Here is a 16195-nt window from a genome sequence, read left to right as displayed (position 1 = left end):
TGCCTAAAATCTCCAGCCTGTCTGAAATGTTATTTTTTACTTTATATTTGCTTGACATTACAACAGGGACATATGTGAACAATACATTACGAAATGATCTCCCACCAGTGTTTACCGGAACGTGTCCCATGGTGAAATCCTCCTCGTAGATGTTTTCAAAAGCTGTACTCACTGTTTTCTCCTAAACCTCACTAGGAGATCTTAAAAAAAGAACCTCGACAAAAGGCAGTTTAGAACTCTGCTGAAGGCTCTATGTCCAATGCCATCACCTCAGAGCCAATCAATTTATCAAGCAAACTTTAGTCAAGGAAATTACCTAAATACACAACCCTCGATAACTCCACTCACACATTCAACACACTTTCCCATAATTGCCTGCGGTTCAGACTTCGGAACAAGGGAATCTGACAGTTGTAATTTGTAGTGTGTGTTGGAACATATAATTGAATATCTTAGTGAGGGACGGCCGTCAGTAACCTCGATGGGCAGGTTGGTGGTAGGGCTCAAGAAAGATTGAGGCTACTGCATGAACGCATGGCCTAAAAATGCAAAACAACCCAGGCACAAACTGCCTCCCTATAAGCAGGGCACAAGTCGTATAAAACACAAGTGTGCAGAGTAATTAGTATAGAGAAGGAGTAACACCACAGGGAGCGATGTCAGAGAACATTTAGTCTGAGCCCGAAACTACCAGGACCAGCCTGCTTGCAGCCTGCTTGCGGATTGGACTGGACTAGAAATACCTGGAACTATCATTAGGGATGTTCTAACAACGTTCCTCGGTAGATCTTCACTGGTCCCATTCCAACCCCATTAGGATTACTTTGCATGTTACCTTTGGATTGGATTAGTTTGTCGGTCCAGGCCGCCTCTCTGTTCTGCTGGCGAGTCAGAAGTCTTGTTATTCCCTCGCTACCCATTTCTCTCTCTTGCTCTCAGCTTGGCTTTGCTGTTCCCCTCTCCTATGCTCCTTTTTCTCTGTTCCTTTCTTGTTTCTTCTACTGCAGTGTTCTGCAACACTTGGTTTCTCTCTACTACAGTGCCCCTTTTCACATCTAGCGCTGAACCACGCTGCAGCTCCTTCCACCGTCCACATGTGTCCAATGCATGCGTGCATCTACTGCTGTTAAGTGTGTTTTCTGGTTTACCTCGCACTCCCTTGCAGTACATACACTTCCTGAACGCACGCTCTTGGCCGCCCACTCTTGCTTCACCTGAAAGCTTACCCTATGCTTCTTTCTGGAGTGCCTGCATTCTGCCTTTGAATGTTCTGCATTCCTCTGGCAGTTCTCCCTGGACTTCTATGGTTTTTCATCTGCCACTCCCTTTGGACTCCAGGGATCAGGGAGTGGCAAGTGGATGTCGGAGATGCACCATGTCCATACGTCTCCTAACTACCAAGTCCTGTAAATACCCCTCCTGAATTGTTGGCCCCTGCTGACTGATGATGACAGCTAACTGTGTTCATTTGCTCTTCATAGGGATACTGTGAAAAGCCTGCTGCGGAACCTGCCTTGTTTTGTCTCTGTGCCATGGGCAATGGAGCTCTGTTGTGTGCTTACCATTCCGGAAACTCTAGGGTCCTGTGGGAAGGAATGGGGTTGGCACCCGAGTTGTGACAGTGGGCCTCATTACAAGGTTGCTGGTAACCCGCTGGTGCTTCTGGCGGGTTGCCGGCAACCCTGTATTACCGTTACCACCACCTGACATCCCGGTGCTATCGGGATATCACAGGCAGTGGCGGTACGGTAAGTTCCCATTCCCATGTGATGGAAACCCTGAAGCACCGGCACCACAAGTAACGGTGCTGTTGCTTCAGTGTTCCTTCTGCAGGTAGGGGGCTACACTCCCGGCGGGTCAGGCCTGCCAGTAGTTCAGTGCCCCTACCAGCAGACCTGCAGTGAGCCGATCCGGAAAGGGTGCCGGTAACTTGTTCCTGCCACATGTATTTCCAGACCGGCACACTCGTAATGAAGCCAAATATGTTGGCTCTTCTGCCACAAAATAGTAATCTGCGTGCCAAGTAACTAATGAGAAGGAACTGCTGAATCACAAAATACTGCACACTTTTTTTTCTGATAACATCACTTTTAAAATAGGTAAAGCTGGATGTAGTGTGTGCCAGTGAGTGTGCACGTATCCCCCATTCACCGCTTTGGAGAATGCAGGTGTTAGTATGCTTGCTGCCCTGTTATAAATAAGTATATATTATACATTTTATTCTGATTTTATTATTAATATCTTTAGTCTTACGACAGATTTAATGAGTTGTTAACTTGAGTGATGTGTGTGCTTACTGTTTTCATGTCATTGTGCATTTCTAACAATCCACCACAATAATTAAGGGGTTTCTTTCATTAACCTAGAACATCTTTTTGCACGAGTAGAACATTCATAGTTGGCACACTATTTAAATTATTTAAAGTACATTCGCAACTGTGGAGACACCTTTTGACACCTCCCGCCCCCACTGTCTCCAGCACCTCTGCCGTACAAACGCAGGTGCTGGAGGCTCTTTTGTAATTTAAAAAAGGAAAATGATCCGCCCTGGTCTGCTGGAGTCTATCTTCTGTGTTTATGATATCAGCACAGAAAATAGACTTCATCAGTCCTGCTCGGCTCAGCAGAAACTCTTGTAAATAATCATTTGGGTTTGTTAAATTCCAAAAGAGCCTGCAGCACCTGCGTGTGCACACTGCTGGTTCTAATGGCAATCTTGCCCATGGCGGCAGGCCGGCCTTGGCTCTAATGTCACTGTCGCCTGGAGTACCCTCGCTTCGCTCGTGCCCTTAACATGGACATATGGCTGGTACTGGCAGTGTCATCCCATCACTGCTGATTATATGGCCTGATCTTAGAATACTTCCCCACAAATATTGACCTATCCAGGACATGTTGGACCTTGCACAAGCACCCCCGCTCTTCCTTACCATCCAGCGATGCTGCACATTTTCTTCCTTAGCCAATTTGCTTTTTCTGTAAGGCTATACACATAGGCTAGTGTTTGCCACTGATATTTTGCATGTCCTCAACAAAGTTTAAAATCGATGACGGGCAGAAGCCTGAAATGCATTTTCTCAACTTGTTTTTAGTTGATGTGCAGCACATTGATCCGATTTAAGAAAGTAATATGAGAGGAGGAACACATTTGAGTGTGAATGCTCATTTTGTCTGTGGGGCTTGAACTGGGAGTGTAGGAGCCAGTGTTCTCACATCCAGGGAGGAGGAAAACTGGAAGCACCTTTGCGTACTTAAAGCTTTAAGCATTGTTTAGTCTGTAAGTAATTGAACGAGGCTGTGGTATATCCATGAGAAAGGAAGCCCTAGGTTAGGCGTGATAGGCGCCAAAGAGGGCCAAAAAAAGAACTCGAAATGAGGGAGACTAAACCTCTAGTTACATAATAATCCTTAAAAACGTTCATACACTATCCATTTCTTGAACAGGTTCTGGCAAGGCTAGAGGGTGGGCATAATAGTACAGCCGTGGGATGCTTCTGTTTTCGAAGAAGGATGCATCGCTTTGGCTTGCTGATTCCTTTCTAATAAACACTCACCCAATCTTGTATTGCCCGACATGGCAGCATCAGGCACACCATACCGTCATTGGATTAATGAACCGCACAGCTAAGCATTGCTCCAATCAGGTTTTGCCTGACATGAAAGCATTCGGCACAACCTGGTTGGATGAATTCTTCTGATGCTCCATTCCTACCACCATCTCTGGTCTCTCCCCCACATCAATCAGCTTTTCACCCCTATTTTGCTAGGGTTTTCGGTTTTTAATCATATATCTATTAACTATTGTAAATATCCCAGTTGAGTGCAAAACATAGTATAGTATGCAAATCAGATAAATACATGTATGTAGGCTATTAAAAACAGAAAACATTGATTTATTTGGGCAAAAAAACGTAATTTTCTTTTTTTTTCTCCAGAATATGCATCCAAAGATGATCACCGGGATTTTGCTGGTGAGCTGGAAGTTCTGTATAAACTTGGACATCATCCAAATATCATTAATCTATTAGGAGCATGTGAACATCGTGGTAAGTTAATCTATGGTACAGTACTTTTCATGTGAATTTGTTAGTGATATCTGTAAGAAAAAGATATCACCTAAATGAAACATATAAGCAAAAAAGAAATAGGTCCACAAAACACGTAATTCATGTTATTTAAGATGTATACCCATATATGGCAAGGGCATGTATCTTTCCTTATAGAGATTAACTGCATTTATTTGTTCATGACATGTATGCATATGATGGATACAAATGTTCTCAGATTTATACTCTTACGTCCTGTTAACATTTGCCCCATACTGATAGTATGCAGGGCGCCCGGCTCAGCACAGCTTTGTGTGAATGTAAATGTGTCACTTATGGGGAGTTGAGGCATCTGACCCTAGACAATGCCAAACCTGTTCTATCCATGTTCCACTCATCAGACCTTGTCTCTGTGTACTTTGAACTGGAAGTGTTGAGCACAGCTGCATGGTTCTTCGCTGCTGTAGTCATTGTGTTATCTTGTGTATATGGTCCCGTACACCCTCTATCGTTCTACACCTGACATTCTCATAACGCCTACGTCTACCACTGCTTGCACGGAGGTCACACACAGGCCTAAGCCCATCAGGCAAAGTTGTAAGATGCCAAGTCGGCCTATGACACTGAGATAGCGTTAATACAAAGTGGAGGAGGGAGGGACCTGGATCTATACATGCTTGCTCCAGTGCCTTTCCCCCCTTCTGAGATTTACCAGCACAGGGGACCGGCAATGATGTTGAGAAGAGTAAAAGATAAGCTGGCAAGGTGTCAGATGAATCTGAACCCTCTAGATTGGCATTGGAGGTCTTTCGCCAAGAGGGGATGCACATGAACGTCTTAGTCCCCCCCCCCCCCTTTGATGTCAAATAATTCTTTCGGCCCACCGCTGACAAACATTTGATTAAATGCAAGAAAACTACACTAGCCACAGTGGCGCTGCACATCATATGTAAGACGTCTGTGAAAGCTTCCACCTCAAAGCAGCAACTGTATGACAGGTCTTCTTTACTGCAACGGTTTGTAGAGAAGGGACCAGGATGTTTTCTGCATCTTCTCCCACAACATAGTAAGAGCTGACTTGCCTCTCATGGGTCATTCTACGCCTGTGGGTGGCATGATCCAGAAAGACGCATCTGTCTGGAATGTCATCAAATGGGACTGTTGGACCCGGTCAGTAAAATCCAGAGGGTTTGACCTTTAAATGCCTTGTCCTTCACCTTCCTCCCTTTATGCTCCCACCCCATCTCAGAAGAACTATTGGCTGAGATCCAGAACTTCTGGACAAGGAGGCGGCAGAGAGAGTGCCACAGTGCCTTCTCTCTCAGGGGTTTTTCTCCAAGTGGTTTGGGTTGGAAAAGGACAATGGATCTCATTATGCGTTGGGTGATTCTTTTCATGGGAATGCCGCTGGACATAATTATGCATACCACCAGCGTTATTGCTGAAAATGTCCCTAATCAACGGTTTACCAGTAGTACAGTGATCATGGTAGTGGTATTACAGGAATAGCACTAGCAGTATTTCAGCAATAGCACTAGCAGTATTGCAGCAATAGCACTAGCAGTATTGCAGGAATAGCACTAGCAGTATTGCAGGAATAGCACTAGCAGTATTGCAGCAATAGCACTAGCAGTATTGCAGCAATAGCACTAGCAGTATTTCAGCAATAGCACTAGCAGTATTGCAGCAATAGCACTAGCAGTATTGCAGCAATAGCACTAGCAGTATTGCAGGAATAGCACTAGCAGTATTGCAGGAATAGCACTAGCAGTATTGCAGGAATAGCACTAGCAGTATTGCAGCAATAGCACTAGCAGTATTGCAGCAATAGCACTAGCAGTATTGCAGGAATAGCACTAGCAGTATTGCAGCAATAGCACTAGCAGTATTGCAGGAATAGCACTAGCAGTATTGCAGCAATAGCACTAGCAGTATTGCAGGAATAGCACTAGCAGTATTGCAGGAATAGCACTAGCAGTATTGCAGCAATATCACTAGCAGTATTGCAGGAATAGCACTCGCAGTATTGCAGCAATAGCACTAGCAGTATTGCAGCAATAGCACTAGCAGTATTGCAGGAATAGCACTAGCAGTATTGCAGCAATAGCACTAGCAGTATTGCAGGAATAGCACTAGCAGTATTGCAGCAATAGCACTAGCAGTATTGCAGCAATAGCACTAGCAGTATTGCAGCACTAGCACTAGCAGTATTGCAGGAATAGCACTAGCAGTATTGCAGGAATAGCACTAGCAGTATTTCAGCAATAGCATTTTGTATATTTTTTAAAACAAAGAATTATCCTTTTCCATCTTCATGTTTACATTGTTTTAATGCACAAATGGCTCATATCTGACCCTTTATGCATGACATTGGCATGGTGTTGTTAGGGCGGGAATCAGAGTTGACCAACTTCTAACCCCATTACAATGGCCCCATATAGAAAGGTTTTCTCTTTATTGAAGGCACGATTTTATGCTTCTCTTCTATACAAAGAAAAACGTTAAATTACATTTGGGGTCAATTTACAATGTTACCCTTCATCACTGTGGTGGGGTAAATATGGGTCAATTTTCACTTGGACAATCCAACTCACAATAGCTCAGACAGTATTGAAACCTTTAACAAGACGAATTACTTTAAATATCAACATACATATAAGATTTATAAAATAACAACATTTCATGATAAAAAATACTAAAAAAAAAGCCTTAAGTGATAACGTTGCCTAAAACAAAGTGATTAAAAAACAATTCAAGCAAATTACTATGTTGTCAGCAATCTTGTCAAGACATCATGAAGTATGTAATCAAAAGACAACAAGACAGTTAATTGCTAAAAGTGGTACAATTCAAGTCTGTGTCCTGCCTGCGTTAGTCTTAAAAATAAAAGTCAGTTCATCCTATAAACAATCACTAGTTTCAAAGATTTTAAAAAACCTTGTGACTGCCATAACCTGTGATGTTGTTACCCTGCTAAGCAAAATTGCATAAAGGAGTCACATGACATTGTTGCTAACATTGGTAACAATCGTCGAAAAAATGTATTTGTCTAAGGCTCCGAAGATTAGCCCATGTTGTTATAAGGTGTTCCATGGATACCACACAGTTACGGGATCCACAGAAGCGGCATTAACTCTGTTTGACTGACATAATTTTATGACAAATCAATATCTCCTTGGTGGGAACGTGATCCCAGCGGATGCTAATAAACGGACGTCTCACATAACTTTGAAAGTACACAGCAAGATAAGGGGCAACAACTCTGACTAATTTGAAATCTAAACTTAGATGTTTGAGTGTGTTGTAGGAATGGAACATGTCAGTCGGGTTAGCCCAATCTTGTCTGTAAAGTAATTTTTAGCCCTCAATGGATTAGCAATGTGATCGACTGAAGAAAGACCCAAGTCGGAAAGTGGATTGTTACAAAAATCTGCAATTTCACACATAAAAACATTGGGCTTCATTACGAGTTTGCCGGTCCGGAAACAAGGGTGCCGGTTAGCTCACCGGCACCCTTGTTTCTGGAGTCTGCCTGCCATAGCCGCTGTGACTGACAGGTCTTCCATGCGGGGTGCTGCGGCCACGGTAGGCAGACTGTTCACGGAAGCACCAGCTAACGGTTCCGGTGCTTCTGTGTCCCCACTCCCATAGAGTCCTATAGGACTCTATAAGAATGGGGACTTACAATTTGCCGGCGCCTGACTTCCCGGGCTGCTGGACTCGTAATGAGCCGGTGGCACCGGGAAGTCAAGCACCAGTAAAATATTACTGGTCCGGCGGCAACCTGCCGATAGCACCAGCAGGGTTACCGCCGGACCCATAATGAGGCCCATTGTTTCTTTCAATCAACACCCTGTTTAGTTCCCTATATAATGAGGGAGAGCTAGGTGGACATAGTAACTTGAAATAGAATGATAAATATTTCCACAAAGCTTTACTTTTGAGTGATAAGAGACCAAGTTCATACCGAATTGCAGGGAGAGGGGTGCCCAGAGAAATTTGGAGCACCCTCCTCCACGATCTACCCTCAATACTTGGAAACAGATCCAGGGCCTAAAGAGGCAAAAGCTTGATGCCGTATAGAATTTGTGGACTATTTTCCCTTCATAAAATTCTAAACAAGGAAGAATAGAATACTTGCCATACCTGGAATCCACTCATACCAATTGATTACTTAGAGCCGCTCCACTTGAAAACCACCGTTCTTTGACAAAAGATTGATTTTGTTTTGCAAAAATGGGAAATCCCAAATAAATAAAACCCTGAACTTTTTCTAAGGGTACTTGATCAATTTGCCATGTAAAGGATTTGACAATGTGTTTACTGTTCCATTGCATTATTTTGTTTTTTAAATTAATCTTTAGTTTATGAAACTCAACAAATCTGAAAAAGCTTGACAGAAGATGTTGTAGGCCAATCGGAGTTAAATCAAAGATTAAAAAGTCATTGGCGTACACAAGCTAGATAGGTTTTATATGTTGAATTTTCGGGGTGGCAAGTGATGCAGAATGTAAGTACTCACTGATGTCACGCATATAAATATTAAATAAACAGCGCCCGAGGACGCAGCCCTGCCTGACCCCTCGAGAAGTAGGAATACTGCGAGACAAAGCACCATCGTGATCCAACAGAACCTGTACGTGTGAATTGGAATGAAGACCGATGATAAGCTATAGGAGGCTCTTCGGGATTCCGCATTTCTGCAACTTGTTCCACAATAGACCTTGATCGACTGCATCGAATGCAGAGGAGAGGTCAATTGTGGCCATATAAACTGATTCATGTTTGTGCTGTTGCACTTGACTGATAATAGCTTTCAACAAAAACCCATTCAATGTAATCCCATGATGTTTCCGAAAAGCAGTCTGACATTGGGGAATTCTATTGTTTTTTGCCAAATTTCGAGATGTTGGAGAAGTAATGCTGCAAAAATCTTGCTATCCGCGTCCATAATTGCTATTGGACAAAGGTTTAATGGATGGGAACTCAGGCCGTTTTTAAAGATTGGTAAGATGTATGCTGATGTATGCTTTGGACCAAGATTTTGGAAAAGTACAAGTGTCAACAAAATTGTTAAAAAGAGCACATAGTATGGTTGACCAAGTAATGGTATCCCCTTAAATAGTACATTGGAGAGGTTGTTGGGGCCAGAGGCCCGCAAAGAACTAAGTTTGTGTATGATGTCAGAGATTTGATCCTTGACAATAACCATTGACCAAACACGTGATGAAATAGTGGTCTTGGGGAATATATTTGCAATTGTTTCGGTCTGAGTGCTGAATATTTTGCTGAAATGAGTCACCCATTGACTTTCTGAAACAGAGGAAACTCTATGCTCATGCTAGGAATGGGCAAGGTCATTCATCATATACCAAAATGATCTCACATCTTTATTCCTCAGCACCAACAGCATTTGTTCGGCGTCCCTTTGGAATACTGCCTGATCTATTTCCCTGCAAACATCTGAATTGTGAGGGCAGTAGAATCAATGGTATTTGTAAACATTGTGATTTTACCTTAACCTACCACCTCACGGTGAGGACCAAAGTGGGGATACAAGAGATCTTGGACCTTTCCTGAATCGATCTGTTGGTGCTGAAGTAGAAATTCAAGAAACGCACACTGTCGGTCTGCTTCTTGGCCCTACTAGCGCACACAGAGTGTTAGAAAATGTCATGAAAGCCATGGCTCCCTTCCCAGGAAGTGCCTATGTATAGATCGACTTTGATGATTGGCTCCTTCCCCTTTTTTGGCAGAAGAAAATTCGAAGAGGCTCCAGGCATTAGCCTTACAATGTAGCCTGTTAGTCAGCATGGCCATGTCCACCGTGACTCCTTCCCAGAGGATACCTATCATTGGGTTGTTGTGGCACTCCAGACATGCTTATGGTTTACTCCCACTGGAGAGGAGAGGCTCTGTGCAGGGCTGGCTGCTTCAAACTGGGAATCTGTCACTGTCACATGCATTTATGCACAATAGTAGTGTCACATGCCGGGCTACAAATTAGGCTTACTCAAATTATGCTTTCGAAGCACTGGGATTATTTGCTCCCGTCACAGCGTACCAAAAATCCCAGTTCCTCAGAAGGTGAAGAGGCATGGTGAATGCAGCATTCCCATTTGCCTCTGGGCATCCCCTTCGACAAACTGAATCCACACATTGCCATCACATCAGACTCCACTCTGTGTTCAGACAGGGAGCACCACTGAGCTAAATTCAGGTTCACAATCTTTGGCTTTCATAGGACACTTTTCATCACACTAACTATCTAGATTCCAAAGCAATTTGCTGGTCCAAAAGACGTGCTTTCCATGGTGGCAGGCCTTTGGGTTTTGGTGTTCAAGGACAATACTGTAGTGCTCTACTACGTAAACAAAATGGGTGGAATGCAGTTCCTTATGCTTTTTTTGAAATGATGATCAATATCTGGAGCTGGAGTATCTTCCATCGGTACTCCTTGTCAGCCACTCACCTTCCAGGAGTGAACAACTGGCCAGTGGGACTCCGTAGCTCCCTTCTTCATGCCACTCACAAATGGGAACTTCACTGGGATGCCCTCCTCCTTCTTTTTCCGAAGTGGGGATTTCACCAGGTTGGCCTGTTTGTCTCACAAGACATAAGGAAATGCTTCTTGTGTGCATAGAGGCTTGATTCAGTGGTGAGTGCTTTTGGACAGTCTTAATACCCACAGCACACATGTACTTTTCCTCTCATTCCTTTACTGCACAAACTGATCAGCAAACCTAGAATGAACCACTTTTGAAATATGGTTTTGACTGCACCCGTAGGGTCCAATTGTCACTGCTTGTCGGATCACTCGGATCTATCAGTTGAGCACCGTTTCCTTCCAGTGAGCAAACAAATGAGTTTTCAACAACAAGGCCGAGTTCTTCACACTTCCCTTCAATCAATGAACTTAGTGGCATGGAACATGAGGAGGTGAACTGGATCTCTCAGAGAACACTAGGCAAGTCAATAAAAGTGCTTGAAATGCCTTGACCAGACCAATACATAAGCAACTGGCTATGGTTCTCCCAATAGGCCTTGGAAAGTATGGTCCTTCCTCTAGAGGTTGTGCTAGTCTCAGTTGTTTCATTTGTTACAGAGTTAGTCGGTTTTAGTGTTTAAGTAGATTTGTGTAGACATTACATGGCTGTTATCTGTGCTTCAGAAACAACAATTGCAATTTTTACTCTCTCTCCAATTCAGTTATCAAACAACCTTCCCAAGCACTACTTCGGCTCCACACTCCAGGTCAAATTATTCAAACTGAGGGGATATGTGAATATCAGTGTAGCATCATCATGGTTGTTTTTCTGGTTACCAGTCACGCTGACCAGGAGGGGCAGCAAGTTCCAGGCTTTGCCTGTAGAAAACCCCCATAAAATATTTCAAAGAACCAGGATGGTTTTGGGGATACACTCCTTCACAATCCCAAAGGTAGGTCCAGGTTTTCACATCAATTAGTAGATCTGCCTCTGTAACTCTTCATACCCTTGATGTTTGTATGGCTCTTAAGTTCTGTGTGGATTGAACTAATGACTTCAGATAGCCCAAGCAACCCTTTTCAAGTTCGAACCTCCTATCCCAGGTACACAACCCCCAAGACTTCTTTCTGCTAGAGAGTGGTCTCCTATATTATGGATATCCTTTCTTCCTGACCCTTCCCACTACAAAGGGTCTGAAAGTTCATGTGGTCAGGGATCAAGCTTATTGGGGGGTTGATTAGCATTATGTGGCGTTGGAGGTGGCCTGCAGGCATCAACCTGGGCTACTCCCATGCCTTTAGCAACCTCCCATGCCAGCCAGGAAGTGCTGCAAACCCCCAATTGGTTATGTATTTATTTATTTTATTTTGCAGGGAAGGCAGGAAACAAGAAAGAAAAGGGAAACATGTACAAAAATATAGGCCTTTTACAGTGGGCTCTACCGAACAGATTAAATACGCAAAATGAATACCAAAAGAAGTGCCTTTTGTTGGTGGAGATCAGAGCCAGGGATAAGAGATCAGGATCAGCAAGATCTTTAAATGAAGCCTAGTTTCAGGAGATCTGACTTCAGTGCACAATGAAACCTCAGGTGGCAATGTTGTTGTTTGAGTTCACATGCAACAATGTTCCGTAAAATGGGTCCATGGACCGAAAATGGTCTCTTCCCAGTTTAAAAGTTACTGTTCATGGTGCCTAACCTACTCCTAGACCTTAATCTCTTTTTGCACGTACAACCCTAACCCCTCATATCATAACAGAGATAAAATGGACCATATTCAGCACTAAAAGATGAGGATTAATGAGTTTTGGCTGCCCTAAATGTATACGCTTACTTTCTTGTCACACTGTGCCTCACACTCTTAAGTCCCAAAGAGAGTCAGAGTGGTCTTGCTATCCCATCAAATAAATATAAGGTACCTGGCCTAAGGAACCTCAATTTTCTATTTAAAAAGACACTTTCATGGTTGTTGTTGGTGACTGAACTGACTGTGAGGGTTAGACAACTGTGTACTATTTGTACAACTCACGTCTAACAACCATGAACTGGAAAGCAAAGGTTGTGATCTGGTTTTAATGCCAATGTGTGGTACACGCAATGAACAACTATATACCAATCAGAATGTGGAAATTATTACTCACTCTAAATGTCTCAGGTGCTTCTTATTTGCATATTGCCTTTCACTAGGATTTGCATGTCAAAGATAGTATTTGATTTTTAGGTTTTAGGCCATAACCCTAACATTACCTGACCTGAAGAATTTTCTTAGAATTTGCAAAACAAATGATTTGTTGAATTTCATGGGTTTTGTAATCTGCTACTAGGACAAATATTAGAAACGGATCTTCAGTAAACATGGACTGGACCATAGCTTGCGACAGCTAACTTTGTTCAGTACATGTGCAAAACACTGGGGCATATTGTGCAGTGTAGGCAACGAGGTAGTCAAGAAAAGGTTTTCTTAATTTTTACTCAAGCAAAATAAAACATGTCTATCAAGAGCAAGCTTATCAGGATATAGCAAAATGTATTTGTCTGTCGCTCTTAGGGTCTAAGAGACCCTTCATTGGTCTCCAACTTCAATCCTCACTCACATTCATTAACCCAGACAGTTTAAGGGACCAAAAGATATTTCCCTGGTCCCTCTCTTTAATTAGCCCAAACCGTCTAATAATATCATACTTTTCATTGATGTTCTTTGTTAGTTTGTTCCTTATGAGATTTGGTCAGGATTCTGAATAGGCTTTCTCAATATCAAGCTCCATTAATCTTCCATACATGATTCAAGTAAAACGTACATGTTCCCTTTGTGCTTCTAGGAAGACTTAGTACCATTCTAATTTTCCCCTTCGGAAGCCCACTGTAGTGGCTCTATGGTGTTAACATTGGTGTTATCAAACTCAGGGTTTGATAATCTCTGCACATAAAATCCACTGCCAGTCATACTCTACTACACCTACAAATGCCCTCATCTGTGTAACAGTTTGAGATTTTGGGATCTTGTATACTGCCTCCTTCCGGAAGGATGCTATTACTTAGAGGCCTTTTGTAATGTCATCTCCTAAAAATGTTTGATGCCTTGTGCCCATTTTGTGGTAAAGGAAACAGTAGCCCTTGGGTATCTTGCATGCATGCCTCATAATATGGTGAGTCTATCAATAGGCTGTTCACATACTGGACTAACACTGATTGGCCAGCAAATTGTATGCTGTCTAGATCCTTTCTCAGCTGTTGGGAACAAAGGGTAAGGGAGTCAGTATACCTCTGGGACAGCCTTGTCTAGCTGTACTGGATTCCCCTATGTGAAAATGCGAACAGATATTGGCTGTCCTTGTGTATGGGGACGGAAAAGAATGCTGAGCATTGATATACTACAGTAAAATGGGTTTGGCATGACTGGGAATGAAGAAAGTACCACCGCATGAACAGCTGCCTGATCTTGCATGAAACAATATGTTGCCTTCCCTGGCTTCTTGACAGGCAATATCAGAATGTTGCATGGGCTTGTAGTAGGTACAATTATACCTTGTTTCAGGAGTGCGTCAATAACAGGGATGATTCTCTACTCTATTCTGGCTTTAATGGGTATTGAGCAGGGTCGGACTGGGGCATTACATTGTCTCGGGGCCCAAGGAAAAAGTAGCCCACAGTTGCAAATGGAAATTCTATCCTTTTGTGGCAGACTGTTTGAGTAGTACCCAAGGGGCAGGTTTTGGATAAAATGTGATGCAAATTGTGCATTGTAAAGAATATTCATTCAGTAACACTGGTCAAAACTACTAGCCACATAGTGAAGTAACTCATCAAATTGGCCCACATGGGTCAGAAAAGTGGCACGCTTTGACCCAAAAAACTTACCCACACCAGCATTTTGCGTTTTTGGATCGGGCATTGCCCTATAGGCCAGTTCGAGTCTGGTATTGAGGAATGTGGGGCAATTTCCTAAGAGTCAACCTTTATCCTTACGGATATTGTGAATGTATCCTTCCTAATTGTCATGTGTTGATCATTGGGAAGAAGGTATAGAGTTAATCAAACCTTTCACATCCTCTGGTCACTCCCCTCACTTAGTGGTTCCTCCTCTGGACTCACCTTGAGAGTTGCAAAAACATCTTCCAGCCTCTGCATTATTGTGAGGAACATTCAAAGATGCCCCGGCGAAGTTGCAATATATAGTGCACCTGAGCTTGCATCGAAGGTCTCTACATAGTAGTGGGGTAACTAGGCCTGACGGGCTTAGGAGGAAAGTATGTGTGTCAGTTATGGGGGCCAGCGTGACTGTGAGTGGTTCAGTAAATTAGTGTTTAACTGGACCGTTGGATATTCCTACGCCCTCAGTGTTTGTTGATAAAGGTATGTCTGGAAAACTATCCATATGCAGTGCTGACTTACTTGCTCCAGTGCACACTAAACAGGGTACAGACTCCCTGCCTATAATATACTGTACATTTGGGCCTTCCTGGTCTACTAGTATTAAGGGACCCATTGGAATACCCCTTCTCTGTTTAGTCAGAACAGATCCTAATCATCCTGTGAAATGAGAGGGTGCTCAGGAGCGTAGACATGTGCATTGGGATTTGGGAAGGGATCTAGGGCTTTAAACTGTGTATCCGGAAAGGGGGCAGGACATCCCGCAAGGGTGATCTGAGGAGTGTTCTGTGCCTGATTCCCCTGGTAGAAGGGCAGCTGAGCTCTATATGGACAATCATTCTCCAATGTCCAACCTGTACGTGCACACTAGCATGTTTGTTTGGATTCCCCATCGGCCCTGCTGTGCCCACTGTTTATGGGGATTGTGCTGATTCAGGTATTGTCACACCTGTTCCACTTGTCCCATCTGTCCTTCTTGTCCCATCTGTCTAGGATGTTCCCCTGCCTTGACATTTACCTCCCCTCTGGGTGATGTGCTGTACTTGTCCCTGTAAATACTGTATTTGGGGGTTCATTTATTAGTTGTCAAATGACTTGTTCTTCTGTTCGTGACATACTATGCAATGGTTCACCACTGCCACTAGTTACACCAGGGACTTAGTCTGCCACCAGATGCACAAAGCTTTTAACTAAGCTTGTACTTTGGGTAAGAGACAGCTACAAAAGAATTAGCTATGGCCTCCTGTGCGGTCCCATATGTCTTTGTGATACCTGTCTGTTGCATGAACACTAACTTAATTCCATCTAAATCTGCAGGTGATTACCCTTTATTCTACTTACATTCCCCTAGCCTAGCCTAATCAGCCTTCCGGGGGCAGACATTTGCGATTTCAGTGGGCAGTCTTTCTCTCGCTTAGTTAAGGGCATCCTCTGTACCCATATCTTGCACCGGCCAAATAGTCGCTGTCTCACTTCGGGTGACATCACCACCTGCATGTGCTGATTCATATCTGCCCACGCAGGATTATAACATTGTTTTACTGTGTTCTGCTCTTATATTGGGGAATTCTTTGGCCAGACGCTGGTGTTCATGGGACATGTATCATAACCATATGGGGCTGCTTTTCCTCTTCCTCCTCACACCCTTCCGGCATCTGCCTGAGATGTGCTTGGAGGACGAAAGAGTCCTTCCCTACCTACGAAGTGCACCTCCCCTCATTACTGACATAGTGTAAGAGGGACGTGTGACAGATAATAGAGCGTTACTCGAACGCCAGAGGTGCCGGACC

The 16195-nt window shown here is 43.4% G+C and overlaps 1 protein-coding gene across 1 annotated transcript in view; it reads left to right on the top strand.

The window, feature by feature from the left end:
* TEK (TEK receptor tyrosine kinase) overlaps positions 1 to 16195 on the top strand; it is a 682216-nt gene that overhangs the window by 563207 nt on the left and 102814 nt on the right. The window contains exon 16 of the mRNA XM_069630921.1: positions 3936 to 4046. Within this exon, the coding sequence (XP_069487022.1) occupies positions 3936 to 4046 (111 nt within the window). The remainder of the gene's footprint in view (positions 1 to 3935; positions 4047 to 16195) is intronic.

This window comes from Ambystoma mexicanum, chromosome 6q (genome assembly GCF_040938575.1).
Source record: "Ambystoma mexicanum isolate Mex_15411 chromosome 6q, UKY_AmexF1_1, whole genome shotgun sequence".
NCBI classification, from domain to species: Eukaryota; Metazoa; Chordata; class Amphibia; order Caudata; family Ambystomatidae; genus Ambystoma; species Ambystoma mexicanum.
This window is presented reverse-complemented; position numbering and strand designations above follow the sequence as displayed.